Source organism: Talpa europaea, assembly GCF_964194135.1.
Source record: "Talpa europaea genome assembly, chromosome: 1".
NCBI lineage: Eukaryota > Metazoa > Chordata > Mammalia > Eulipotyphla > Talpidae > Talpa > Talpa europaea.
Window position 1 is genome coordinate 144,589,295 of NC_140073.1, and position 25,508 is coordinate 144,614,802.

General features: G+C 51.9%; 3 protein-coding genes across 6 annotated transcripts; 1 reads left to right on the plus strand and 2 right to left on the minus strand.

Annotated features, from left to right (window-relative positions):
• Nucleotides 1–1,327: 1,327 nt before the first annotated feature.
• On the minus strand, nucleotides 1,328–7,809 carry ATG9A (autophagy related 9A). Its single transcript, XM_084253337.1, has 14 exons — nucleotides 7,692–7,809; nucleotides 7,491–7,534; nucleotides 6,907–6,971; nucleotides 6,034–6,195; nucleotides 5,683–5,824; nucleotides 4,714–5,462; nucleotides 4,477–4,630; nucleotides 4,193–4,372; nucleotides 3,595–3,843; nucleotides 3,218–3,396; nucleotides 3,000–3,117; nucleotides 1,985–2,207; nucleotides 1,656–1,801; nucleotides 1,328–1,394 (listed from the first exon to the last, which is right to left on the minus strand). Exons 1-14 carry the CDS (start codon nucleotides 7,792–7,794, stop codon nucleotides 1,389–1,391), a joined length of 2,520 nt encoding a protein of 839 aa, XP_084109463.1. The 5' UTR covers nucleotides 7,795–7,809; the 3' UTR covers nucleotides 1,328–1,388.
• Nucleotides 7,810–9,997: 2,188 nt separating this feature from the next.
• On the plus strand, nucleotides 9,998–15,973 carry ANKZF1 (ankyrin repeat and zinc finger peptidyl tRNA hydrolase 1; the record flags this gene model as incomplete). Of its 3 annotated transcripts, none has more annotated exons than XM_084230483.1 (13): nucleotides 9,998–10,145; nucleotides 11,314–11,414; nucleotides 11,644–11,746; nucleotides 11,871–12,074; nucleotides 12,465–12,567; nucleotides 12,661–12,808; nucleotides 13,095–13,323; nucleotides 13,511–13,660; nucleotides 14,284–14,767; nucleotides 14,932–15,043; nucleotides 15,172–15,339; nucleotides 15,462–15,550; nucleotides 15,783–15,973. In XM_084230483.1, the coding sequence occupies 13 exons, from the start codon at nucleotides 9,998–10,000 to the stop codon at nucleotides 15,904–15,906; spliced, it is 2,163 nt and encodes a 720-aa protein (XP_084086609.1). In that variant the 3' UTR covers nucleotides 15,907–15,973. The 3 variants fall into 3 exon arrangements, with proteins under 3 accessions (XP_084086609.1, XP_084086608.1, XP_084086610.1); XM_084230482.1 differs by having other exon boundaries at nucleotides 11,871–12,064; nucleotides 12,455–12,567; XM_084230484.1 differs by having other exon boundaries at nucleotides 11,323–11,414; nucleotides 11,871–12,064; nucleotides 12,455–12,567.
• A 249-nt stretch (nucleotides 15,974–16,222) lies between these two features.
• On the minus strand, nucleotides 16,223–25,297 carry GLB1L (galactosidase beta 1 like; the record flags this gene model as incomplete). Of its 2 annotated transcripts, XM_084231699.1 has the most annotated exons (17): nucleotides 16,223–16,492; nucleotides 16,626–16,841; nucleotides 17,070–17,201; nucleotides 17,447–17,560; nucleotides 17,699–17,788; nucleotides 17,907–17,981; nucleotides 18,282–18,400; nucleotides 18,607–18,647; nucleotides 18,762–18,883; nucleotides 18,980–19,038; nucleotides 19,127–19,301; nucleotides 19,398–19,492; nucleotides 23,030–23,090; nucleotides 23,275–23,425; nucleotides 23,667–23,833; nucleotides 24,079–24,168; nucleotides 25,289–25,297. In XM_084231699.1, 17 exons carry the CDS (start codon nucleotides 25,295–25,297, stop codon nucleotides 16,223–16,225), a joined length of 1,986 nt encoding a protein of 661 aa, XP_084087825.1. The 2 variants fall into 2 exon arrangements, with proteins under 2 accessions (XP_084087825.1, XP_084087826.1); XM_084231700.1 differs by lacking the exons at nucleotides 19,127–19,301; nucleotides 19,398–19,492; nucleotides 25,289–25,297 and having other exon boundaries at nucleotides 24,079–24,150.
• Nucleotides 25,298–25,508: the final 211 nt, after the last annotated feature.

Sequence of the window (25,508 nt, forward strand, 5' to 3'; positions counted from 1 at the left end):
CCCCCGCCCCGCGGAGCCGCCCCCGGCCCGGGCCCCGGCTCCCCATTGGCCGGGCGTCCCGGGGGGCGGGGGGAGAGGCGCGCGCGGAAAAGGCAAAATACGGGGCCGGCCCCGCCAGGTCACGTGCCCGGAGCGGGAAATCTGACCGCACGTCGGGCGGGAGAGCTTGACCTCTACGGAGCTGGGGGTGGAAGCCGCCCCCCCCCGGGGCCGGCCGGCTCCGTGCGGCCGCGCCACGGCCGCGCCCACGTCACCGCGGGGCGCCGCCGGCTCCCGGGGGCCCACACGCGCCCCGCTCCCTGCCTTCCCCAGCCCCACCCCGCGAGACAACAGGCCGTGCTCAGGTCAAAGTCCCTTCTTTATTAAGGGTTATCAAGCTGTACACGATGCCCACTCCTTCCCGCTGTGACGTCCACGGCAGCGCCCATTCCCCACTCGCCGCTAAGGACGGAGCCGGGGGAGGGGTGGGGCGGAGGGTAGGAGTTGGGTCCCAGCATGCAATGCGGCAGCCCAGCGCCTAGGGCGAAGCCGTCCAGCCGCCCCTCCATCCCCCGCTAGGGGACAGCGGGATGCAAGCCAGAGCTCTCCTACTGGGAGGTAGACAGCAGAGGACATTCCAGCCCTGTCCGTCCCATGTGCAGGTGGTGGGGATACAATAAGCAGCATTGGGGGGCAGGAAGGCCTCCGTTTCCCAGGGGCCGATCCTACCCTACAAGTTGGTGAGGGCAGCAAAAAACTTCCATTCTGTTCCCACAGTTTTGAAACCTTCCTTCTTAGTGTCAAAAAATAGCATGAGGGGAGCTGGGGGCGACACGCCAACGCAAAGCAAAAGCTGAACAGAACGGAGCAAGCGAACACACATGCCGGTGATGTGCAGGAAGCAGGACAGAGGTGAGCAGGCTGCAGCGCTGGGAGAGAATGAGGGTGAGGTAAGGGCCGCAGCCTGAGCTGCACGTCTGTTCAGGGTGGGGGGAGGGCACTGCAGAGGTTGAGGGTCCAGGCCCAACCTCCCCCTTCCACAGTTGGCACAGGCTCTCCCTGCTTGGCAGCTTCTGTGGCAGACAGTCCTCTGTAGACTTGCAGGGGTGGGTGCAAAGGTGGCAGTACTGGGGCTGGGCTGGGGACCAGTTTCTAGCACCACACTCCGAGCCAAGGGGGATCCTGGGGATGAGACTAGAGTCCTGTGTGCCCTGATTCTAGGCCCCCAATTTCTCTCCTGGGGCTGTGGCAAGCCCAGCGTTGGCACCTCCCTTGGCCAGGCACGGACACATAAACACCACACGCGTGGAGCTAGGCAACACTCAGAGGAGCCCTCCATGGTGGGTGGATGGGATGGCAGAGCAACGGTGGCCACCATCCTGGGGCATAGGGACCCTCATCAGCCTTGTCTATACCTGTGGAGAGAAAAGGCTTGGTGGTGATGATAGTCTTCAGCTATTATTGGCTAACCCTATGAACCCTAGAGATCAAGGAAAAGGAAGCTTGATTCTTAGGGAGGGAGGCAAAGGAAAAACCCAGCACTGGACATCAGAGTAAGTGAGGGATGAAAGGGCCTTTCATAGGGTGCCCAAGAGGGCCGCCTCCCTTCACATGAGAAGCTTTGCCAGCTTGGAAGTAACAACTTCTGGCAGTTGTTCCCGGCCCTGAGCCCTTACCTTGTGCACCTGCGGAGGAAGCTCATCCTCTGAGCCCTCCTCGGGCACGGGCTCTGGGTGTCTTGATGCTGACTGCCCATCTTCGGCCCACCCTCCAAGGGGCAGCCGAGAAAAGTGAGAGGGAGCCCGGGGCACTGTGCCGGGATCTAGAGAGACAAGTAAACATACCTTTAGAATGAACACAAACGGGACTGAGAAGGGTTCTGAGCTGCTGGAGGACCGGTAGAGATTAGTCTCCCTGGACCTGATCCCTCTGACATCTTTCCCCCCCTAGAAGCCCCACACCCTTCCCTGAAGGCTCTATGCCCTTCTGGACCCCCAATGGATACCTGTGATGCCCCCATATCGCCTCTGGAAACCCCCCTGGAGGGCAGTAGTCTCTGGTGCTCCAGGCCGGGATGCAGCACAGGGATAGCTGGCAGAACGGGGGATGGGTTGAGAGGCCCGGCCGCCCTCTCCCCCTTCTTCAGGAGCACTCTCCCCACTCTCATCACTCTCCCGACGGTGCCAAACATGCCGCTCAGGTTCAGCCTGCGCCTGCTGCTTGTGGAGCTGGTAAGTGGGAGGCCAGTTAGTTGGGGATGGAAGGATGTCTGAACCACCACCACCACCACCACAGCACCAGCCCTTTCCCACTTATACCATCCCACGGAATCCACTACCCAGAGTATCTACCACGTACATGGCACGTAATGTACATATGATGTATTACAGGTTAAAATTCCAGCAGATCCCTGGGACAAGCTTGTGCCTAAGCTGTGATGAGTCTCATTTTTACCTACTCATTTGATTCATGAACAAAATGGTTGTGGATCTAAATGCTAAGCATTTGTTTAGGCACTGGGATATAGCAGTCAATAAAACTGACAAAAATTCCATCCCGTGCAGGGTTTAAATACTGGGGCTCTGAGGGGTGGGGTTGGATGGACAATACAAAAATAAGGAAAAATTGCCACATGTCAGATGGTGCTAAATGTTGTGGAGAAAAACAGACCATAAAGACTCAGGAGGGTCGACAAGGGTGCGAGGGGGTTTTTACCCAGGGTGACCAGAGAAGGTCTCATGGAAAAGGTGAGAGCAGAGACCTGAACAAGGAGAAGGAGGGAGAGCCAGCTGGATAGCTCAGGGGTGTGGATTCTTGTCAGGGAAACCAGAGATGTGGAAAGGCCCTACATGAGAGGAAGCTTGACTGTAAGGAAGATGGGATGGGCATATGTGGTGATGGAGATTGAAGAGTACATAAATGGCAGAGAAGGGCTCCAAACCCATAACTTGGTTCTCCACATCTAAAACCCGCTTCCACTTTTCAGTTTCCACCTCGGTTATGTGGCCTCGCCCACTCACCTGGTGCATGTAGAGCGCATGCAGGCTCATCTCGGTGGATGCATATTCTGACAGCACCAGGCTCTGCAGCTGTCCTTCCCACACACTGCTTCCGGAGCTGGCTGTCCTCGCATCCACTCTGTCCCTCCCAGCACAGACAGTGTCATCAACATCTGAGACCCACACAAGTTGCTGAGAGTCACTCTGGTGCCCTCCCATCTTGGCCTACCTCTACTCACCCAGAGCCTGTCATGGTGCTGGGAGCCCGGCCCGTGGGAACCTGACCAGATTGCAGCGGGGAGAAGGAGCGCAGGGCAGAGGCGACTTCAGCCCTGTGCCTGGAGGCCTGGAGGTCTCTGGACAGCGGGGGACCCCGGCAGGATGAGCCAGCTACCACATTTGCAATAAGGCTCAACGGCTATGAAAGAAAGAGGTGGGTAGAATTCTCAGGAGAGAGGAGGGTCCTCTAGGTCCCCTAGTGTTCTGCATGTCAGAACCCAATGGCACAGACTGGACAGACAGACAGAAGCAAAGCAGTGGGGCAGCCCTTCCACCCATGCCCCGTCACTCTTGGGAGTTCACTCTGCTGGTCACCTTCCAGTCCTCAGATACACACCTCAGACTCAGACTGTAAGGACTGAATAGAAGTAAAGAGGGCGTTTTCAGGGAGCAGACCCCCTTGGGCGAGGCTAGCAGCTGCTCCGTCCCGCTGAACCTGCTCCTTGAGGAAGCCTAGGAAGGCCGTGCTCTCACGTGGTGGCTGCCAGCCAGGATTGGTGATGGCAAAGTGCATGAGTGACAGCTCTGTCTTCCCATCCTCCGCTTGCTGGTACACCGAGGCCTCTGTCTGCCCACCGGAGAGCCACTGCACAAGGGAAGCTACAGTGAGCACAACTGTCCCCCCTTCCAGCTAGGGCGAGGACTTGCCCCTAGAGGACAGAGACCATAGTGCAATGACGTATCTTGTCCAGAAGCCCTGGTGCCCACCCAGGAGTGGCCACACCCTTGCTTTCTCAAGGGTGTAAGTTTGGGACTAAAATCCAACCAGGCTCCTGCTTATGAAGTAGTGTGTACCCTGGTTCAGGTATGCCCAAAGGCAGCCTGCCCTTTTGTGATTTATTGGCCAGAGGGGATGCCTTTTGGCAGTTTGCCCAAAGTACTATAGCATCACCTCTGGCCCCTGCCCTCGCTCTTCTCCCAGTATCTCCCAGTACCTGTGGATGTCCGTGCTGGCGAACATCCATCTGCGCAAAGGAGCAGGTATCTCCAACGCCAACGACCTCCACGGTGAAATTACGGAAGAAGTCTATAATCTCCAGAGCCCGTGGGCGCAGGCAGAAGATGAGGATGAGGGGTGTAACAATGGGGCTCAGTAACTCCTCCAAGATGAACACCTAAAAGGGAGGGGACCGAGGTCACAGGCAGCAGGGGGGCTCCCAGCCCTCACCACCGAGCTATCGGCCAGTCTCTAGCAGGCCCTAACTCCAACTCCACTCACTGCCTTGTACTGGAAGAGCTGGGCAAACTCGTCCCGGGTCTGCGAGCGGTGGGCATTACCCTGCCAGTGGTCAGGCATGTAGTGGATGTGAGCGAGGATCACGCGGAGCAGCTGCTCAGGGCAGAACACCATGTGCTGGTCCGGGATAAAGGACCTAGTGGGAGCAGGGTGAGGGTGAGTTGGAAGCCTTACCCAAAACGCTGGCCGGCTTGCCCCCCTCCAGCCGCCCTGGCTCACCTGCACACAGTCACAGTGACCCCCAGGAGTGTGACTGTGGTGAGCACGTGTTCCACAGCCAACACATCTTCATCATAGATGGTGAGAGCAATGAGCACAGCCAGGATGGAGCCGGCGAAGAAGGCACCATTCTTGGCCAGCAGTGTCAGCAGAGGCGACAAGAAGCAATTCATGTACTTGGAGGCAGGCTTGTAGCCACGGTTGAGGCGGGACTGCAGCTCGTGCTCCAGCTCGTTGAAGTGGCGGAGGTAGCAGCGGCCATAGAGTGACCAGCAGCGTGCTCCCAGGGCCCCCGGCTCCCGCTTCAGCACCTCAGCGTAGCTGAAGAAGGCATAGAGGATCTGCCAGATGAGGATGAGGGGGCACAACAAGAAGTTGGCGATGCCAATCCACAAGATCCGATTGCTGAGGCGCTGGGCCAGCTCTAGCCGTTGCCCCCCACGTTTGTACTCGGCCTTGAGGCTCCACTCATTGAGAAACAGAGAGCCGGGGCCCCAGAATAGGATGAGCTCGAAGTTGTACTTGAGGCCGCGGGTGAAGAAGACAGCCTCCCCAAGGCCGGGCAGGCGGAAGCGCAGGGGCAGGAGGGATTTGTTAACCAGTGCCACCATGTAGTTCTGGAAACGGAGGATGCGGTGGTAGATGTCCAGCTCTGTCAGCTCGCGCTTGTGAATACAGATCTGGTGCTCTTTCTGGGTCTGGACAATTCGGGCCTGCACTTCCTGCCATGTGCAGTATGGAAGGGCAGACTGGGGTGGGGGAAGAGACAAGGCATGGCAGGTGGGCTTGTGGCCTTGGCCCCCTGACCTGCATTAGATGTGAGGCTCAGGGGTCCTGTGCTTTAAACAGACATTCCCTCCCTGCCAGTGATGCAGGAGGATGCCTGAGGCCCAGGAATGTACCCCAGCCCTCCCAAGTTGCAGAAGAGCTCTTGGGCTGGGTGTTAACTACCCAGCTTCCCCATCTCACCATGGGAATGCGCAGAGCATGCAGGTAGAAGGAGTGGATCTCCCAGTAGCAGCAAATGTTATAGATGAACTTGATGAGCCGGTGGATCCAGAAAACCCCAGCGATGACCAGGATGGTGATAAGGGAGCCATTTTCCTGAATCCTGGAGGGGAAGGGAAAGGGGTGCCTTTGAGGAATCTGGGCTGACACGCTGCTCTCCTGAGGGATTTGGTGAGGCTGAGCCCAAGTCTATGCTGTAGGTTGTGCGTTGCTGCCTCATACTCCACCACTCTCCACCCCCCACCCCCACCATTGTCCCACTCCCGCTACCAGAACTTCCAGCTCTGGTGCCTGCTGACCCATAGCCCTTACCTGGCACTACAGACTTGAGCAGGTAAAAAGGCATCTGGCAAAGTGACCTTGACAGGCTCGGTAGGGTGAAGGCTGTGGTTCACCATCTTGTTGGCAAATAGGATGTCGTAGTCCACACAGCTAACCAGGAAGGTGGTGAAGGCGACCACAAAGAGGAACTGCCTGAGGAGTTGGGAAGAAGGGGAGGAGCTGAAGAGTCAGAGAGGACCAGTGAAATCATGTGGAAAAAGAGGAGTATGGAAGCAGCAGAGCAAGACCGGGGACAGCCTCTGGGGAAGCGGAGGACCTGGAGAACTCCCAGTGGTTCTTCTCCACTGCTCGGCCTCAGGAGACCTTCTCAGGCCCAAACCAAGTCCTATTTGTTGCTCTGCATCTCAGGTGCCACAGAATGGCCAGCTTTCTTCACCTTAGGGTAAGCTCTGCCACTATTTATCTGATTCTTCCAGGGGTCTTATGATTTTGGTCTCCGGTCCCCAGTTCCTGATTTTCTTCTGAGATGGTAGTTAGAAGCCACTTGGGGATTTGAACTCTCATTAGAGGAATATTTCCCAATCTCTTCCTCTTTGGCAAGGTTATATGGCTGCTTCCTCCTAGAAGCTTCTCTGTCTAGCAAGCAGGCCTCTACCAACAAGGCAGAATGGAGTGAGTGGGCCTGAGATTTTCTGACTGAGCCAGTCCATTCCCACAGAGATCTAATGAAATGATCCCGTCTGAGTTGTCTTTGTGGAACAGAGGTGAGGCTGTCAATTCTCGTGCCACATATAAGTTTTGAGCCTAGAACACTGAGGAGCACTGGCAGGCCAGGGGTGAGAGCAAGGAAAGTCAAGATTGAGGTGCGCCTGTACCATGCCATTCATCCCTTTTTATACTTACATGAGCTCAAAGATTTCCCCAATGAGCATACAAGTGAAGCCATTCTTCTGATGTAGATTATAAACGTGTAATTGTTAAGAAAAAGTGGTCAGTGGAGGCTGCAACTAAGAGCATGGTGTTTTGTGTCATACTTGTCACAACCTTCTGGTTGGGTGACTTGGGGCAAATCACTGTCTCTAAGCTTTTGCCTGCAGTGACATATTGGAAATAACAGCACCTGTCTCATAGGCTTCTTAGGTCTGAGATAATGCATGTAAAGCATTTAACAAAGAGTTGACACAGAATGAGTTAAAAGACAGTAATTATTAGGTTGTTAGCATCCCATCAAAAAGGAGGATCACCCTTAAAGAGGTCCCTTATAAATTCACACCACAAAGTTCAAGGCACATAGCTCTTGGTGAATGTGGGTACCATTATATATATATATATATAAAATGATCATTATTTCCCCAGCTTCTTCCAGCCTCAAGATGAACTCCATCCCCCTGCCAGATATTAGAGTCAAACCCACCCAATTCCCATCGGGGACCCAGTTTACAGAGGGGCTAAAGGTCCCAGAGCTCCAACACAGAGATAAAGGATATTCGAGAGAAGAAGAGGTCAAGGTTTTCAATGTGGTGCCAAGGTGCTGTAGGCAGAGAAGCAGAGATGTCACTGAAGGATGTAAGCCCCATGCCCCCTCAGAATCCCTTCATCAACTTTCTTCCCTGTCCCAGCTCTGCCCCAACCCTCCATTCTCAGAGCCTGCCCCCAGTCAAATCCGGTTGTCATGTCCAAGAACTCACACTTGCTCCCCTCAGGGACGTGCACCAACAGGTCTTCCTCCCCGGGGGGTGAATCGCTGTAGGAGGCCTCTAGGCGCTGGTATTCAGTGTCAAACTGCGCCATTACCACCACCCCCTGCCCACCTTGTCCACCTGCCAGGTACAAGGAAGAAGAGACCCAGTTTCAGAGCAGGTACTGCTCATCTGCTGCCCTGCCTACTAGGCCAGAAGGAATGAGAAAGAATCCTTGGACTTGGTCTCTGTTACTGGTCTTCTTGGCTCAAAGGCAGAAGAGGAGCAGTAACCTTTCCAGGGCTTGGAAAGGCCTTTATTGACCAATGAGATCAGTCACTCCCAGGGCCTTTACTAAATGTCTACTGAGACTTGGCTGGCCTGAAGCCAGATTCTGGCCTGTTGGAGGGGGGACTGTTTCATCTTCTGGTCTGTGGAGAGAAGGGTCCCTCCCCCTACCCTCCTGGAGAAACCTGGTCTCCCGAGAGATGAGTAGGTTGGAAGCACTTTGAAAGCAAAGATGTGAGTTAAGCGCATGGCCCTACCAGCTCCATGGACAGTGTCTGCTCCACTCCAGCCCTCGATGCCCTGGCTCGGCAGCTGCTGGAGGAGAAGGTGTCAGGCCCCAGAGGGGGGAAGCGGGGATAGAAAGAAACCCAGCCCACCCTCTCTCCCATTGTCCACTGAGAGGAGAACAAGCCTGGGGCAGAGAGGCTGCCTGGGGAAGAGCCACCCCTCCAGCCTTGGGCTGTGTACACTTCCTCTGGTTGTGCCCTGCAGGACCACACAGCCAGCTCTAGGATTCTAAGAAGTAGCTTACTGAACTTGTGGCAAGGGAGTCAGTGTGGGCCTGAAGTCTGGTGGCCCCTTCTGGATTGTTCCTCCTTTGCCCACCTTAGCCTCAGAAATTATATAGGCCTCTAGGGTCCACAAAGCCCCAGACCCAAAATCCTGAAAAAGAGCTTTCTGGCCAATTCCTTCCCTTGCTTTCCTAGCACCAAAGAAGCAGCAGGTAGGCACAGTCCTGACTGGGTCAGTGTAGATCCCAGATCTTGGATAAACCCTGGGTTCCCTAGTGGGAGACAAGCATGGACTGGGTGGCACATGCCAAGTCAGTGCAGACCCTGGGGTCATGGATACTGGCCACGCCTGGTCCCCGTGAGAGTCCCTGCATTGGTGAGAGGCCTGGGTCCAAAGGAGCTGACCAAGCCTTCAGGAAACTCACCACTCACCCGCTCAGCGTGGACTTAGGGCCCATGGAGCCCTGGCCGCCTGGGCCTAGGCTCAGGGGTTCCTGCAGATGTTGGAGAGATGGAGCCAGACCTACAACTGATACCCCAGTTGGACTGGGTTGCCTCCCCATGCCCAGCCGCCACCTCTCGAGTCCAGCGCGCCCCTGGGTCGCCCGGCGCCGGGCCTAGGGCTCGGCTCCCAACAGCGGACACCCTAGCGCGCGCCCCCGCGACGCCCGCGCGCCCCCGCCCGCGCGCCCCCGCTATCAAAACATTCCGGCTGCGCGCCCCCGCCCAGCCCGCGGCGCCCCTTCCCCGTTACCCGCCGCGAGCTCACTTGGGGCTCCGCGGGCACCCCTGGTCCGGCCCGACCCGAGCCCTTGGGGTTCCAGTAACCGGTCTCGCGTTTCACCTCAGGAACGGTGACCCGGGTGATTCCAGGGGCTGTGTCGGCTCGGCTGGGCTCAGCCCGACCCGGGGCGCTAGGCCTGGCGCCTGCCACTCACTGTCACCCGCGGCCCGCCTGGCCAATGAGCTGCGGGGGGTGGAGACAGGAAGGCCAATTCTCGGCTTCGGGGGCGGGACGGGGCGCGGAGGCGGGTCTTGGGCGGTCCGGAGCCAATGGCGTGCTGTACGCGGCCCGGGGCGCGGGTTCGGGCGCCGCTATTTGTCCTCTACGCGGCGCCGTAGTGACGAGATTGTTGTGGGGCTGCGGGAATCCGGGCCTCGCACGGTGGACGCGGCGCCGCGCGGCTCCCCGGGACTCTGGGTGCCGCCTCTGCCGGCGGGGGCGAGGCCGCGTGGCCCGGCCGCTGCCGGCGCCCATCGCACGGGGGACCCGGCCGGTCAGCGACTCTCTGGTTTCGCTCAGTCGGGTTCGACGTGGAGCTCGATGCCGCCCCGGTTCCCTCGCGTGTAGTCTGAGCCCGGGGCTCTGGTTAAGCCCAGCTGACGCCTGGTACCGAGGAGTCTTGCAACTGGGGGAGACCTAGTCAGGTCGCAGGAGGCGGGGCGGTAGGATCGGGCTTTGTTTCTCTCCCCCCTTGTGCTCCAGGAGCTGCTTCTAAATCATTTTGCTCAGCCATGTCGCCGGCTCCAGCTGTTGCCCAGGCTCCAGCATCGTTCTCCTTGTTTGACCTCAACACTGATGCTCCGGTGCTTCAAGGCCTGAGGCTGGTGAGCCACGCTCCCGGGGAGTCTCAGGCCCAGGCTCTAAGATCTTCCTGTCCAGGTATGGGGAAGGTTTGGGGTGCATCCATGAGAAACGTGCAAGGCTCTGTGGAGCTGATTGCTCCTCCAGGGAGCACATTCCTACAGGAACACATTCCGCATCTCTTTCTACTGGATTAAATTTGTCTTCATTAAATGGCTTGGTCTCGTTTTTTTCCAGCACAGCCCCTCCATTGTCTCCAAAGAAGTTCATTGCCATGCTATGTCCTGTCACGTTAAAACCACCTTCAGCAAAAACCTTTCAAAATTCCTAGGTCATTTTCACAAATCCTAGATTAAGTTAGAATATAACTGGGCCCCCATCATATCATTCCTTCTCTCAGGCTCTATAATAATTTATTACTGGCTTTATTCAACTTCAGTTTCTGGCTATGTTTCTTCTTATATCTTTTATTTTTTATTAAGTAGAGAAGTAGTGTGCCAGTGGCTTCTGGAGGATCTTCATTTTGAGCAGCTTTATAGTGAAATATATTCATTTGGAAGTCTGGACCTTCTATACTCACTGAGTAAAACTTGTATTGGCCATTAGGGACCAGTTTGTTTCAGGTTCTGGGTTATTCTTTCTCCCAACTGACAAAGAGCTAGAACAATGGTACGTACATGACAAACAGTGCTGCCCTGGCATCTTCAGCTGCAATAAATGCAAAGGGGGATCAAGCTAGGCTGCTTCTTGGCCTGACCGAGCACCTGGCTGAGCATGGTCGCAGGAGAGGCCTTGGGCAGGGAAGGAGAAGAGAATAAATCTGGAAGGCCAAGGACTAAGTCTCTGCCTTGTACTTCCTTTTAAATAAACTACATGCTGTAGTTGGAAGTGTAAATAAAAATAAATGGCATTTGGAAGTTGTTTTTTTTTTTTTTAGTTAAAAATATTTTTAACCTTACCAAAAATTATTTTCTACAGAATTCCTCTAAACAGCTCCCTTGGTTAATTTCAATACAGTGTTTGATTTATATTCCTTTATCTACATCTTTTCAGAAGCATAGTTATTGTTTTAAGTGATTGCTGTGCTATTTATTTCATGACTAGTAGATGGTAAATTCCTTGAAGGCAAGGACATGCCAACTCTTCCTTTTGTGTTCTCTGCTTGTTATATTGGACACTGAATGGGAGTAAAGACACTGTGGACTTGGATTCTCTTTCTTCCTCTAATTCCCCTTTCCTTATTTAGATTCAGAAGAGAGAGCAAGCCCAAAAAGAAAACCTCTGAATATTTCAGAGAAGTTATTTTGCTCAACCTGTGACCAGGCCTTCCAGAATCACCAAGAACAGGTAAAGGACTCGGTACAGAGCTAAATAGTGGAAACTGTTAAATAGTAGAGAGAAGTAGACATTTGATTTGTATTTATTAATAAAGAGCCATGCTTTGACTAAGGCAGTTGATGTTACCTTATCCTACTTCCCATAATTCTATTGCTGGGTGTGGCTGCCATAAAAGACCAGGCTGGGGCATATTTCCACATTCTGCCTCCCTCTTTCCTCCCTCTTTGCTTTCTACCAGAGGGAACATTACAAGCTTGACTGGCATCGATTTAACCTAAAGCAGCGTCTCAAGGACAAACCTCTTCTGTCTGCCCTAGACTTCGAGAGGCAGAGCTCTACAGGTGATGCCCCTGGGACATACCTGTGTGGGAATAGTACATGGGGGTGGAGGAACACTCTCATTTATCAACTTGAGGAAAGCAAAAAAATGGGGCATCAAACTTGTGTATTTCATATTGTCCTCAGGAGATCTTTCCAGCATCTCAGGATCAGAAGACTCAGACTCAGCCAGTGAGGAAGACTTACAGATGCTGGATGAGGAGAGGCCTGAGTTTGAGAAGTTTAACCGACCCCAAGGCTTCCACCCGCATCGGGTTCTTTTCCAAAATGCCCAGGGCCAGTTTCTTTACGTCTATCGCTGTGTCCTAGGCCCTCGTGAGGCAAGTGACAGTATAGTTTATGTGGTCAACTCCAGCTATTTATACACTCAGCCTAGATTTCGCCTTAGCCCAATCCATTTCTCACTTCTCCCCTGCTCCTCGTGGGATGTGGATATCATCCTTGATGGTACAATCTAGAATTGGCCTTTAAACTTGGAGGGGTCAGGTGTGATGGAAATAAGTTTGGAAAGAACCACTCTGGGTTTGAATTGTGGTTCTACTTTTTGATCTGCTCTACCTCTACAAGGTTCAAACTTTGTTATTTGTAAAATGGACACAAACCCCAGAGTGGTTGCATATATAACGTGCATGAAACCCCAGGTGCTGGCCCTTGGTTTCTTCTCAAGGAACGTAACAGAACAATGTTGGTGCTGCACCTCTGTCATCCAGGTGCCTCCAGAAGAACCAGAAGTGCTGCTTCAGAACCTACAAAGTGGAGGTCCCAGGTGCTGCGTGGTGCTCATGGCTGCAGCTGGGCACTTTGCTGGTGCCATTTTCCAAGGGTGAGAGGGTGGTGCGTGGGATGCGGGTGGAGTGGATCCTATTAGCCTGGGAGTAGCAGTTGGCTTTCTGTACTGAGTCTCTGCTATCAACAGAGGAGAAGTGGTGACACACAAAACTTTTCACCGCTACACGGTGCGGGCCAAGCGGGGCACTGCCCAGGGGCTTCAGGATGCCCGGGGTGGGACTTCTCGCTCTGCTGGAGCCAACCTGAGACGCTACAATGAAGCCACACTGTTTAAGGTGAGTTAGTCCTCCCAGATGTTGGTGGTCTTTAATCCATACTTTTTTCCCTTCTCTATTCATTAATGTTCCAATGGTCTGACTTTTATATTTGCCCAGTCTTCATTATTTACGGGTTGACAAGGGTAGAATAGGGATGGATCCCCAGGAGTCTTAGTCCACCCATTCTGCCTTCCTCTGTTATTTCTACCTCCTGCCCCCTACACATGATTTGTGGGCCATTTCCTGGTTGGACATTTAACACTAGCAAGAGAAGATATTAGGGCTGAGTTACTCTCTTCTCTAGGATGTTCGTGACCTGCTGGCAGGGCCAGACTGGGCTAAGGCGCTGGGGGAGGCTGGGACAATACTGCTTCGTTCACCCCGCTCTGGTCGGTCCTTGTTCTTCGGAGGCCCTGGGGCACCCCTGCAACGAGGGGATCCCCGACTTTGGGATATCCCCCTCACTACCCGCAGACCCACCTTCCGAGAATTACAGCGAGTGCTCCATAAGCTGACCACCTTGCATGTCCATGGTGAGCCTCTGATCCAGATCCCAATTCCCTAGACCTTCCTGCACCATCCAGCCCAAGCCTGGTTACCATTTGTGCATCCAGAGGATTTTCTAACCCTCGGACTGCAGCCCAATTGCATTTTTACTGAGAGAAACCTGGGGTGGATTCTCTTCAGCTGAAGTTGAGAAGTATCTTTTGTTTCATGCAGGAGAAGATCCCCGAGAGACAGTCAGGTTAGACGAACCTAAGATCCACTGGAAGACAATGAGAGAGAGGAAGAAGGCCATCAAGGAAGAAAGAAAGGTCCCCAGTGGCGAAAATGAGGTGCCGGAGCAGAACGAGGAAGCTCCTAAACAGGGTTTGAGCACTATCTTGTCAAATCTTTACCTGCGTGTCTGGCCTGGGAATGCAGTGGCACATTCCCTACTTGTGTGTAATGGACCCACCTCCCTGTGCAACACACACACCTTCACACACACACATCTGTTTATGATAGGGGTGTATGATAGCAGTCACCGAGACATGTTTACTGACCTGTCTAAATCTGTAATCTCTTTTGTTCATTAATGTTATCTCCAGTCCTTGAAAAGTCTTTGCACGAAGTGGATGCTTGGATGTGAGTTGCATGAATCTCACAGTTCACGTGTCTTATTGGATGCTCTGGTTTTGGGCTAAGGGCTGCTTTCATGGCTGCAGATGTTTGGCCTGCCTGGCTGTCACTGCCTCCATGCTTCCCTCTGTTGGACATCACCCTAAGTCTGCATAGGTGCTGGACATTTGCCTCTGGGTGGGCCTGTCTTTGGGCTGAAAGTCTCATTTCTGCATGTGACACTCTTCATATATTATTTTGAGTAACAAACACAAACACTTTAAGATCATCTGGACTATCTTTATATACACTCATAAGCACTAGGGCAGCCCACATCTTTCTACCCTCTGCTTATTCTTTAGATGGGTCTAATATGCCCACTTTTCCCCTAGGTTCAGGGTCAGAGAGAGAGGATGACTCCCAGGTAGAACTGGAACTAGTGGAGTTGACGCTGGGGACCCTGGATCTTCGTGAGTTTGAAGTGTTGCCCAAGCGGAAGAGGAGAAAAAGAAATAAAAGGGAGAGAAGCCAAGACCTGGAGGCTGGGGCACTTGTGACTCCTCCCCAGAAATCTCAAGACGATGAGGCCTTCTCACAGTCAGCTGAGGCACAAGCAGCTTCTCTGGGCTCTTTGGATGAGGCCAGGGCCTCTCGTCAACCAGAGCTCTGGGACATGCTTCTAGCTGCTTGCCGAGCTGGAGATGTTGGGATGCTGAAGCTCCAGCTAGCTGCCAGCCCCACAGATGCCGGAGTCCAGTCTCTGCTCAATGCCCCCTTGGGCTCCAGCGGTTTCACACTCCTGCATGCAGCAGCTGCAGCTGGGAGAGGCGCTGTGGTTCGTCTGCTGCTGGAGGCAGGTGCTGATCCCACTGTGCAGTAAGTAAGGATCCCCATGTCAAGCCCTTTGGGGTTGAGCAATGATCCGGAGGCCAACGTTGACAATGACTACTTGACAGTATTCCCCTTGGTCTGCGTGGGTGATGCTGGGAAATGCTGGTGGCAAGTTGAACCTTTTCTGTTTTTTTTTTTTTTCACACTAGGGACTCCCGAGCCCGGCCACCCTATGTGGTCGCAGCTGACAGACCTACACGTAATGAGTTCCGCAGGTTCATGGAGAAGAGCCCGGATGCCTGGGACTACAACAAGGCTCAGGTCAGCTGGAAGAGGAGGCAGCATGGGAAGGCATCCTAGAGCCTGGCCAGACCTCTCCTACTTTGTTACCGTTTTACCAAGCAGTTTGTGTCCATCTTACATCTTGTCTCTTCCCGGGAATCCTCCAGGTGCCAGGGCCACTCACACCAGAAATGGAGGCACGGCAGGCCTCGCGGAAACGGGAGCAGAAGGCTGCCCGGCGGCAACGAGAGGAACAGCAGCAAAAGCAGCAGGAGCAGGAGAAGCGAGAACAAGAGGAGCAGCAGCGATTTTCTGCCCTCAGTGACCGCGAGAAGGTGAGGCTGGAGTTTTCTCTTGCGCTGTAAGATCTCCTTAGAGGTCTCCTGCCATTGTTACTTGTTGGGTACCCTCACTGCCACTGGGGGCTTGTCCTTCATACAACTTTTCCTCCTGGCAGAGAGCTCTAGCTGCAGAGCGCCGACTGGCTGCCCAGTTGGGAGCCCCTCCCCCAGGGATCCCCGACCCTGCGATGATCAGCAATGTGCGGTATGTGTGTGTGCATGCGTGCGTGCCTGCGTGCGTGCGTGCTGGGTGGATCTTAATGTTTGTACAAGTAGAATGTGTGCCTGCATAATATTCACAAAGGTTGTTTAAGATATTTGAGATGTTCTGGGAAACTTGGGGGTAAAAAGTGAAATGGCAGGAGGAGGGATTGGGAAAGCTGGGATTGGAAAGTTTCTGGGCTACCTGTCTAGCCATTTTTCTTCATCTTGTTCAGACGCTGCTGGAGCTGTGGGACATCCCTCCAAGGCCTCGTTCCCTTTCACTACCTTGACTTCTTGTTCTGCTCCACACGCTGTCTCCAGGAGCATCGCTGTCGAGCTGGGAAGCCCTCTTCCTGATCTTACAGAACTACCTGGGGCCAGCTCTAGGTTCTGAGGGCACATTCACACTGGCCCTAGCTTTCTTCTTCCCCACAAGGCCAGAGAGTGTGTGGAGGGTGAAGAACACCTGGGAGCCAGGGCAAAGTCGGGGCCACAGAAGTATGTGGAGCTGGTACTGTCTCTGGAACTTTAATCACAATAAAGTTTTGCAAGGCAGCTGCGCTTGTACTTACAGTCAGGACTTTTGGCCTTGGGTTCCTTGTGGTCACTGTGGCCCAGCACCAGGGGTCCTGCCGACTCCATGTCCCAGGACCAAGGGTTACCGAAATTTCATTCAGTGCCCACTTAACTCCATTGATTCAGGGGTATTTTGTGTATCATCTGAGAGGGAATAAACATATGTCCTGTGCAAGGTGCTATTGAGGATAGGCCTATCCAAGAACTGGATTTGAGGGTTGGGAGGTGCATTTTCTAACTCCAGCAATATAATTTTGTTGAGGGCTCCCTGAACAAACAACAGGGGTCTTGGCACATAGAGGGTCTGTTGTGGCCCCCACTTTGTCCAGTAGCGGCCCAGATTAAACCCATTGATCCAGACTTGGCCCTGGGGAGGCAGGAGGAGAAAGGAAAAGCAAGGGTCAGCTCTCAAGGGGTATAGTCAGTCCCTTTTTGGTTTCTGATCAGATAAATCATTTCTGCACCCACCGTCCCACCCTGACCATCACCAGCAGCAATACCTTGGTCCATCCAGGTAAAAAGAGAAATGTGTCCCCTCCTGAGCCTAAAATTGGAAATGTTGTGGAGTAGAAGGTAGGGCCAGAGGGAGTTGGCGGAATTGGTGTTTTCAGCAACTGGAGGGGAAACCACCACTTTGCGAGCTTATCAACTTTAAGAGGGTACATCAGCCACTGGGTAAGGATTCTTTGCCCCAGAATTGGAGGCTCTAAGAGGCCCTGTAAAGAAGGCAAATGGGAACTCATCATTCACTAAACTCTTAGGTACAAACTGTCCCTAATGTAGCCCTGGGATGCAACTAGTGGCTGTGTCCAGTACCCCACAAACCACTTCTCCCCTGGGGATTCTAAGGACATGGCTCCTGTTACCTTCCATTAGGCCCCAATTTTCCAAGGGAGTTTGGTCAATAATGGTGTGGGGCCAGGCGATGGGCAGAGCTAGCTCACCTTGAAGTCACTGCTGTTAGATCCAAAACTGAGCCTCCCCATGTTCTCCAGCAAGACATCCAGTTTGGCCCCCTTTTGCCCAACCAAAAACAGTTTGTGTTTTGTGTTTCGTTCCAAAACACCGTGAAACACCTGTGGATAAGAGACGGGATCTCTAAGAGGAAGGGCTCCGCATCTAGCTCGTGGCCACCCATGAACAGGAAACCATTAGGACATTTACTTGGTGGGCAAAGAAAAGTAGCCCATTTGCCAGTTACCCACCCATCCTGCAACTGTCCTTAGTCAGACTCTTCACCCCTGCTTATCCCTGGGCTCCCTGAGGGTAAGGATGCTCAGGAGGAGGGGAAATGGCACAGGTAACCTGGGGAGGTTCTCACCCCATCTACCATCACGTAGGCACGATCGTGGACTCCATTGTTTGGCACCCAGAATTGTGTTGGCTCAGCAACAGTATAGGGCAGAGAGGTCCGGTACAACATAAAGCCACGGTCCTAGTGGGGGAGAATGAGCACTTAAATGAACTGAGAGAAAAGAGCAGACTCTGTGGGGAAGATGTATAGCTGGAGGGAACTTTGGGCTATTGGTGTTGAAGGTTGCCATTACCTACTGGATGTGGCTTTATGCTGTACCTGTTTGACAGCCTCAAAGGTCATTGGCAAGATTGAACGGATGGGCCTTTGGGGGCACAGGAGGTCTAGGAAAGCCAGCAAATCCCCATTCTATTAGAATAAAGAGGAGGTATCAGAACAGGAGGGAAATTTCAGAATAGCAGGCAGGATTGGATAGGTAATTTAGAGAATAAAGGGGTAAAATCAGAAAAAATGGGGGGGAGCTTACCAGGTGCAGGATCAAAGGTCCAAGCATCATCTTAGGGCTGGGGGGAGGCAAAGGTCCCAAGGGAACTTCCTGGAACTGAGCCCAAATTCTCTCAGGAGCCATAGGAAAACCATACAAACAACCCCTATTCCAAGAGCCTAAAACAGGATTCCCAACTTGGGGTCCAGGGAAGGGCTTCAGGGATGAAGAAATTTTGCACACACCTGTGTGTATCACCCCAGGAAGTCCCATTTGGGTGGGCAGGCGATGTTTCCTTGGGATGCTTAGAGGACTCTGGCCCAGACAAACACCACTGACTTACGAGGTCCCTTTACAATTTAGGCACTCCCCCCAGATTAACAAAAACCTTTGGAACTTAATGAAGTGGTAGGGCACCTTGCTGATAACATTTCGAAGAGCAAAAAGCTTAGGTGTGGGGTCCCCTGCTTCAGATATGGGTGCGTCGTAGTCATAGCTGGTAGTAATTGGGAGGAAGCGTCCCTTCTCATCAGCACCTGGGATCAAAACAATGTAATTAATTTAACATCTTTCTGATGATGGGCACTAAGCAAAGAAAGATCTTCAGGAAAGGCTTTTGCCATCAGAGGGTGTAGAGGTGGCCATCACCAGCTTCTAGACATCCTAATCCACCCAGTGCTCAGATTCTAATTGTACTCCTTGTACTCCTCACTGCTTCCACTCTGGGGCCATCTGGACTCACCATTCCAGTATCCAAAGTTGGTACCTCCGTGGAACATGTACCTGAAGTGGGGGAGGGGTGGGAGGAAAGGTAAAAAGCTAGCTCATTGGATCTTAACTTTCATCCCCAACACTCAATTACAGATCGATGTTGCTCCCCCCCGTATCTCCAATTACATGTTCACATTGGCTCCCAACTGCAGCATTTTTGCTAGTCCTTTGGTTACAGCTGGGATGGACCGGGTGGAGTGATTCTGGCCCCAGTAATCCAGCCAGCCTGTGTAGTACTCAGAGTTTACCTGGAGGGAAAGCAAAAAGAGCCATAAGGGGGGATGGGGACAAACTCTACCCATTTCCATCCCTGATTCTTGCTTTCACTCCTATTGGCTCCTCACCAATGGTCCACGAGGTTCATACTTGCGAAGCAGGGCAAAGGTTTTGGTCATGTTATCAGCTACAGAAAGGAGGCAGAGGTGAAAGATAAACATCCTAGAAAAGGTGCCTCTTCCCCAGACTCCACTCCTAACCCTTGCTCAGGAGACCTGGGCCAAAATCTACAGTGGCGTAGAGTCCCTCGAGGGTGCCACATTTGAGTCCTTCAGGCCCATCTGTGGTGAAGAGCAAGATCTCGTCTCCTAGTAGTGCACGAAAGAGCCCAGCCAGGTGCCTCATGTAGCTGAAGTCACAGGCTCTGTAGCTACCATATTCATTCTCCACCTGCCAGGGGAAAGGAAAAGAGCTCAGCTACAACATGCAGAAGGTTAAGGACTCCTGGCATGCCTTCCCCTTGCCCAGTCAACTTCCCACTTGTACCTGAATGCTAATGATGTTGCCCCCATTGTGGTAGAGCCATGGGTATATCTTGGGCAGCAAGACCTCGAACCAGGAATCCACCGCAGCAAGGAAGTCTAAAGGAAGGAGCAGTGCTCTGCTCATTGGGGCACCCCCACCTCTGTACCCCATGCCCCGCATCAATGCAGCAGCTTCAGTGCTACCTCAACTCCAGGCTATAGTTTGTATCCCACTTGCCCACAAGTGAATCTGGGCAGCAGTGACTCTTGTCAGAGAAACTCGCAGTCCTAACCTCCTGCATGTTTACATGGCAATGACATTTGAACATAGCAGTGTTCCTTGTAAATGTTTTTTAAATGTCAAATATACATCATATGAAGCTAACATGTCACTGATGTACACCCGAGGACACTATGTAGTAGCATGGGAATTCACAGAAATGTAGAATGTCTGACCTGCATCCTGAAGGAATGGATAGTTCAGGTGATTTTAGTCATCAATTAAATGGTCACCGTCTTAGATTAGGTATTATGCCCCACATTCTTATTTGAGAATGATCTCATTATTCCCTCTTGGTCTACCCTACTTGGGAGCAGGATCCTTTTCTGCCAGGCTCATTTGCTACATTCCTGTTGTTGATGAAATGCCCAACAGCAGATCCTCAAATATGGATTAAATGAATCCAACAAGAATCACTAAGGTGATTCTGCAGGAAGACGGCGCAGCAGATGCAAGCCTCACACAGGAACATGCCGGATGGGTGTGAAGAGCAGTGAGGCCCGTGCGAACAGTGAGAGGACTAGATGTCAGGAGGGTGACTGCACCAATTAGGTAGGATTTAGCAGACCCTTTTCAAGACTCCATGGATCATATTCTGGTGAGAAGAGCACCTACTGCAGATGTTGAGGTAGAGAAATCACATGTTTCCTATATACTTAAACATTTTAACAGGATCACACTGGCTATTGTATTGAGAATAGACTATATGGGGGAGGGGCAAAATAAGGGAAATCAGGAAACTTAAAATAATTCCGGTGAGAGGTGGTTTGGAGCAGAGTGGTGGCAGAATGGGAAATGAAAAAAAATGTAGTTGAATTCAACACAGGGTAAAGTGGATAGGATTTTCTGATTGGGTGAATGTGGGTATGAAGGAAAGATGGGCATGAAGAATTATACCATAGTGTTTCACCTGACTGGAAAATGGAGTTGTCATTAAGTAAGATGGGGAGACTGTAAGAATAGCTGGTTTAGGAGGCAATACTGGGAACTTAGTTTTATCATGATGCTTTTTAGATCTCCAAATGCAGGGCCTCTCTGGTGGTGCAAGGGGTTAAGCACCGCACTATGAAGCAATCTGCAGCCTAGTTCGATCCCCGGCTGGCCTGGGAGAAACCCACATGGCGCAGCAGACCTCTCCTGTCTCGCCCGCTGCTCCCCTCAGCAGTGTATTTTGGTCAGTCTGCCTGTTCTGTTCCCCACTCTGTCTCTGGTGGATCCTACTCTGTCTCTGGTGGATCCTCTCGCCCCCCACATCACTGGCCTATACCCCAGCTCTTGTATGCATAAATAAATAAATCTTAAAAAAAAAAAAAAAAAAACAAATGCAGAACTCAAGTAAGGAGTTGGATATATGCATTTGGGAGTCAGGGGAAGGAAGGTCCTGACTGGTGATAACTATCTCAGTCACTAGCTACTAGATAGACTTTAAAGCTCCATGAATGGAAGAGGTCCTCTAGGGAGTGAGTGTGGGCAGAATAGAGAAGCACCCACGAATTAAACCCTGAGACATTGTAGCATTCAGTGGAAAGAGAAATGGAGAACTGGTGAGGAGCGGTCAGAAAATTGTGGGAAGGGCAAGGACCAGGTAAGCCTGGTGTCACGGAAGCAGACTAAAGGGTGTTTCAAAGAACAAAGTGCCCCACTGTGCTGAATGTTCTGATGCGTTAGAGGAAAAAGAGGCCGGAGAACTCATCATGGAGTTAGCAAAGAAGAGGTCACTAGTTTTCTTGGGAAAATCAGAGAATTGCATTGCAATTCTGTCAGTGCTTTATTGGTTTAAATGTATTCCATAGTCAACTGAGTTTGGAAAATACTATAACATCATAAATCTCTCCAGCACCCTAAGAAGTGCAGATAAAAGGCATTTTGTCAGTCATCTATTTTAAAGGTATAAATCAGGTAAAATCATTCCCTTACTCTAATGACCTCCTATTTGCACCTGAAATGGAATCCAACTCCTTGAAATACTGGACATCTCTGAGCTTAATTAGGAATTCTCATCTTTTCTCTCTTTATACTCTTCTCCCAGGTGATGTCTCAGTACCCATGGATTCAATTGTCATCTCTAGACTAGAGATTCCCACATTTATACCTCTAGCTTATACCTCCCCTGAAGCTCTCCACTCATAGATCTTCCTGCTGCTTACTTAATAGCTATTGGAGTGTGATACAATAAAAATTTCCCTCAAAAGTTGACACGTTGGTCACCCTGGTCTTTATCTTTGCTGTGTCAGTAAACAGCACCACCATCTTTACTTGCCAGAAACTCAATTCCTTCCTTTCCAGAGAGCATCCTACCCCTACTGCCCTCCCCCTGCCCTACCAAGCAAAGTCTTTCAACCAGTCCTGGTGACTTTTCTCTCCAACCTAGATCTCAATCCTGCCCTATTATTTTCATTTCCACCATCACCTTAGCCTGAGAGCTATCTTCTCCCCAACTGCAGTTCTAATCAGTTTCTCCACCTCCCACCTTTTCCCCTCAGCACTCTCCACAACCACACTAAGGTAATCTGGAAACAAATCAGAGTGTGTCACATCGCTGATTAAACTCAATAACTTTCCACTGTACTTAGAATAAAATGCAGCTCCCTTACAATGGACTACAAGGTCCTACACCAAGGGTTCCTCTCTCTCTCCAATTTCATATTACTGTCTCTCTTACTCACTACTCCAGCCAGGCTGGTCCCAACCATGCCATGTTCTTTCCTGCCTCGGCCTTAGAATAAACCTATACTTCCAAAACACAAACAACAATGCATATCATTAAAAAAACAAAACAAAACAAAATACCTGCAAAAATCAAAATAAATAAAGTAAGAAGATTTCTCTGATTTCTAAAGAGAAAAAAAAAAAAAAAGAATATGCTGTTCCTCTCCCTGGTCCTTCTCGCCTCTCCTCACATGATTGGTGTTTTCCCTTCCCTACCATCAGTTGAAATGTCATCTTCTCATACATTTCTCCCCCTAACTGAAAGAATCCGTCTGCTATTCATTATTTTAACTCCTGCCTATTTCTTGGGGGTGGTATTTTTACAGCCCGCAATTATTTTATAGGTTAAAAAAATTCTGTTTCTTGGGCCTCCCCTGGTGGCGCAGCGGTTGAGCGCTGGGTTGCGAGGCTGCCCGCAGCCTCTGCAGCACTGGCTTGATCCCCGGCCACCAAGCGAGGGTCCCACAAAAAAAATAAATAAATAAAAAATTCTGTTTCTTCCACTCTAAGTTCTACTGCCTAGAAACTGGGGTCTGTCTGGTCTCTTAGTTTCTAGCATCCTTCTGGGCAGGATGAAAACAATAAACATTTGAATGAATGACTTCTAATTGGGGGATGTGTGTGTGTGTGTGTGTGTGTGTGTTAAATCTTTTGTCTCAACTCACCTGGATCTGAGGTCCTCAGATGAATTTTTGGTTTTCGAAGCAACCAGGATGGGAGACCCCCCTAAGACAAAGATAAAGACAACAAAGAAGTGGGGAGATTTTGTTGGTGAGGAGTGGAGGACAGGAGGTAAGGAGGAGGGAGGTGGAGTACAGTGCTGGAGGTAGCCCCAGAGTGTGGGAAGATGGGACTAGTCCAGGAACCACATATGGCAGACTTGGTTCTATTCCTTCTCCACCAAACTCACCATCTCCCACTCTGCACAGATGTAAGGTCCTGGCCTCAGGATGACCAACATGTTCGCTAAAGATGCTTCAGTCAGAAATGCAATGAGGTCCCGGCTGCCATTAAAGTTATAGACCCCAGGCTCTGGCTCATGGTAGTTCCAGGGCACATAACTGAGAAAGGAAGAGGTTAACAGGGCCCAAGCAGGGAGTGCTGGGGAGGCACAAAGGGTTCAGGGACTCCAGGATACCGGTGGAGGGAGGTCCTGGCCCGCCTTTCCCATCCTTTGCTTGGAAGCCCTGAAGCTTATAAACCCTCCTAGCCAAGCCAATCTTCCCATACCCATCCCCTCCGTAAGGGGGTGGCAGGAAGAATATCCCACCCCTTTGGGACTCTCGGGTGAGCACTTCTTACAACTGTATGGCGTTGAGGCCAGTCATTCGCATCTTGTAAAGTCGGTCCGCCCAAAGCACTCGCGGTACCCGAAAGTAGTGCAGGCTGCCAGACACGTAGCGGAAGGGGACCCCGTCCAAGAGGAATGTGTCATGATCGCGATCCACTACAAACGACCGAGCGTCTGCCTGCAAAGGGAGAGAAGCGCTCCGCAAAGGATTGCAGTCTGCGTGGGTAAGTCGCGGGGCAGGGCGGGGTGGGGGAGGGAGGGGAGACAGGAAGGGGGGGCCGGAGACACCCAGCGTAGACCAAGAGTGGAGGCGCGGGGAGTAGCTTTGCCCAGTGCTTCATTGTTTTCGCTTTCTTTCCTCTGCCAGACCTGCCCCCGCTACATTGCATCCAGCCCCGAATGATTTGATTCTTTCCGTTTTACCTGGGGCAGCAGTAGCGTCAGGAGGGGCAGCAGCAGCAGGGAAGGGAGGCAGAGCGGCGTCTGGGGAGCCATGGCGCTCGCAGCGCTCTTCTAGTGGAGGCTGCGGTCAGATAGTGTCACGTGGTGGATTCCTAGGAGGCAACCTCAGTGAGCAAGGGGGGCGGAGACCACCTCCAGTTGCCAGGCGATTAGCCTGGATTTTGTCTCCAGCTTGCAACCTCCCACTGTTCGACTAGTGTAGGATCCTCCACAACTTGCAACTCAAACTGCAGTTCGTGAACCAGCTTCATCAGTGTCACCCAGAAACTTGTCAGAAATGCAGTCTCGGGTCTTACCCCAGATCTACAGAACCAGAATTTGTATTTTAGTAAGACACCCAGGCCATCCTAAGGAAGCATATTCAAGATTAAGAAGCAGTGCTGTGCTAGACTGAGCTCCGGAGGGGTAAGGAGTGCCTTGTCCATCTTGAATCCTCAGCTTCTAGCACGGGGTCCCAGCACAATGCAGGTTAAATCTAGATAAGAATATATATATATATATATATATATATAAATCTAGATGAAGAATGTTAGAACCCCAGGGGTCTAAAACAAGTTAAGAGTCAAAGGAAGCTGTAGGAAGTTCTTCCCTGGGATCAGGGGTGTGAAAAGTGGGGGGAGGTGGGCAGGTTACTAGAGGGATCTTTTTCCTGGAAAGCCCTGTCTCAGCAAAAAAGCCCATCTTGGCCATTCCATCTTTTGGGGGGAGTGCATCCCTCTCAGTCTATGCCTGTCTGCCCGGGTGAGAGACATCAAGGACAACTGCTTGGAGGGAAGGCTTAGGATTTTGTAAATTTCTATTACACCTTCCTTGACAGTTCCAAGCCTGGGATGTAAGGATCAGGGTCCTAATAATTATTTCTGCTTATTGCCACTGAGAGCTGTGCACCAGATAATGTACTAGACACTTTGCATCTCATTTAATCTTCAAACAAATGTGTGAGGTGATTATCATTCCCATTTTAGAAGAAATGGAGGGACAGAGCTATTAAGTAGCCTAAGATCTCACAGCTAGTTTACTTGATCTGGGATTTGAACTAGAGTCAGGCCTCATCGTTCATGCCTAAAAGGTGGTAATGCGCACGGCTCCAGACAGCCAGGTCACCAGCACCCGCTCCTCCCTGCATTCCCCTGGGAACTGGGCTTTATGGGTCACCCACAAGGCCTACTACCTCCGGCATTGGGAGATGGAGGTCCTGGGGGCCTGGGGCCGGGCCCGGCTTTGCTCCCTTTTGGCGTAGATGCCTGCGTCTTGACCCTAGCTGAAGGCCGGATGGGGTCCTTTCACCCGGGTGCTGGGACCCGTCCTCCCCAGGCCTAACCCGCCCCCGGCCTCTCAGTTCTGGGCCCCCACCTCGCCCGCAAGCCCCTCGGTTGCTAGGAAACCGCGGC

Coding starts and splice junctions, on each gene's coding strand:
- ATG9A (XM_084253337.1), bottom strand. CDS start 7,794: ATGGCGCAGTTTGACACTGAATACCAGCGCCTAGAGGCCTCCTACAGC. Junction 6,972..7,490: donor TTGACCTCTTCTTCTCTCGA/ATATCCTTTATC, acceptor TAACAATTACAC/GTTTATAATCTACATCAGAA. Junction 3,844..4,192: donor GCCAGCACGGACATCCACAG/GTACTGGGAGAT, acceptor TCCCTTGTGCAG/TGGCTCTCCGGTGGGCAGAC.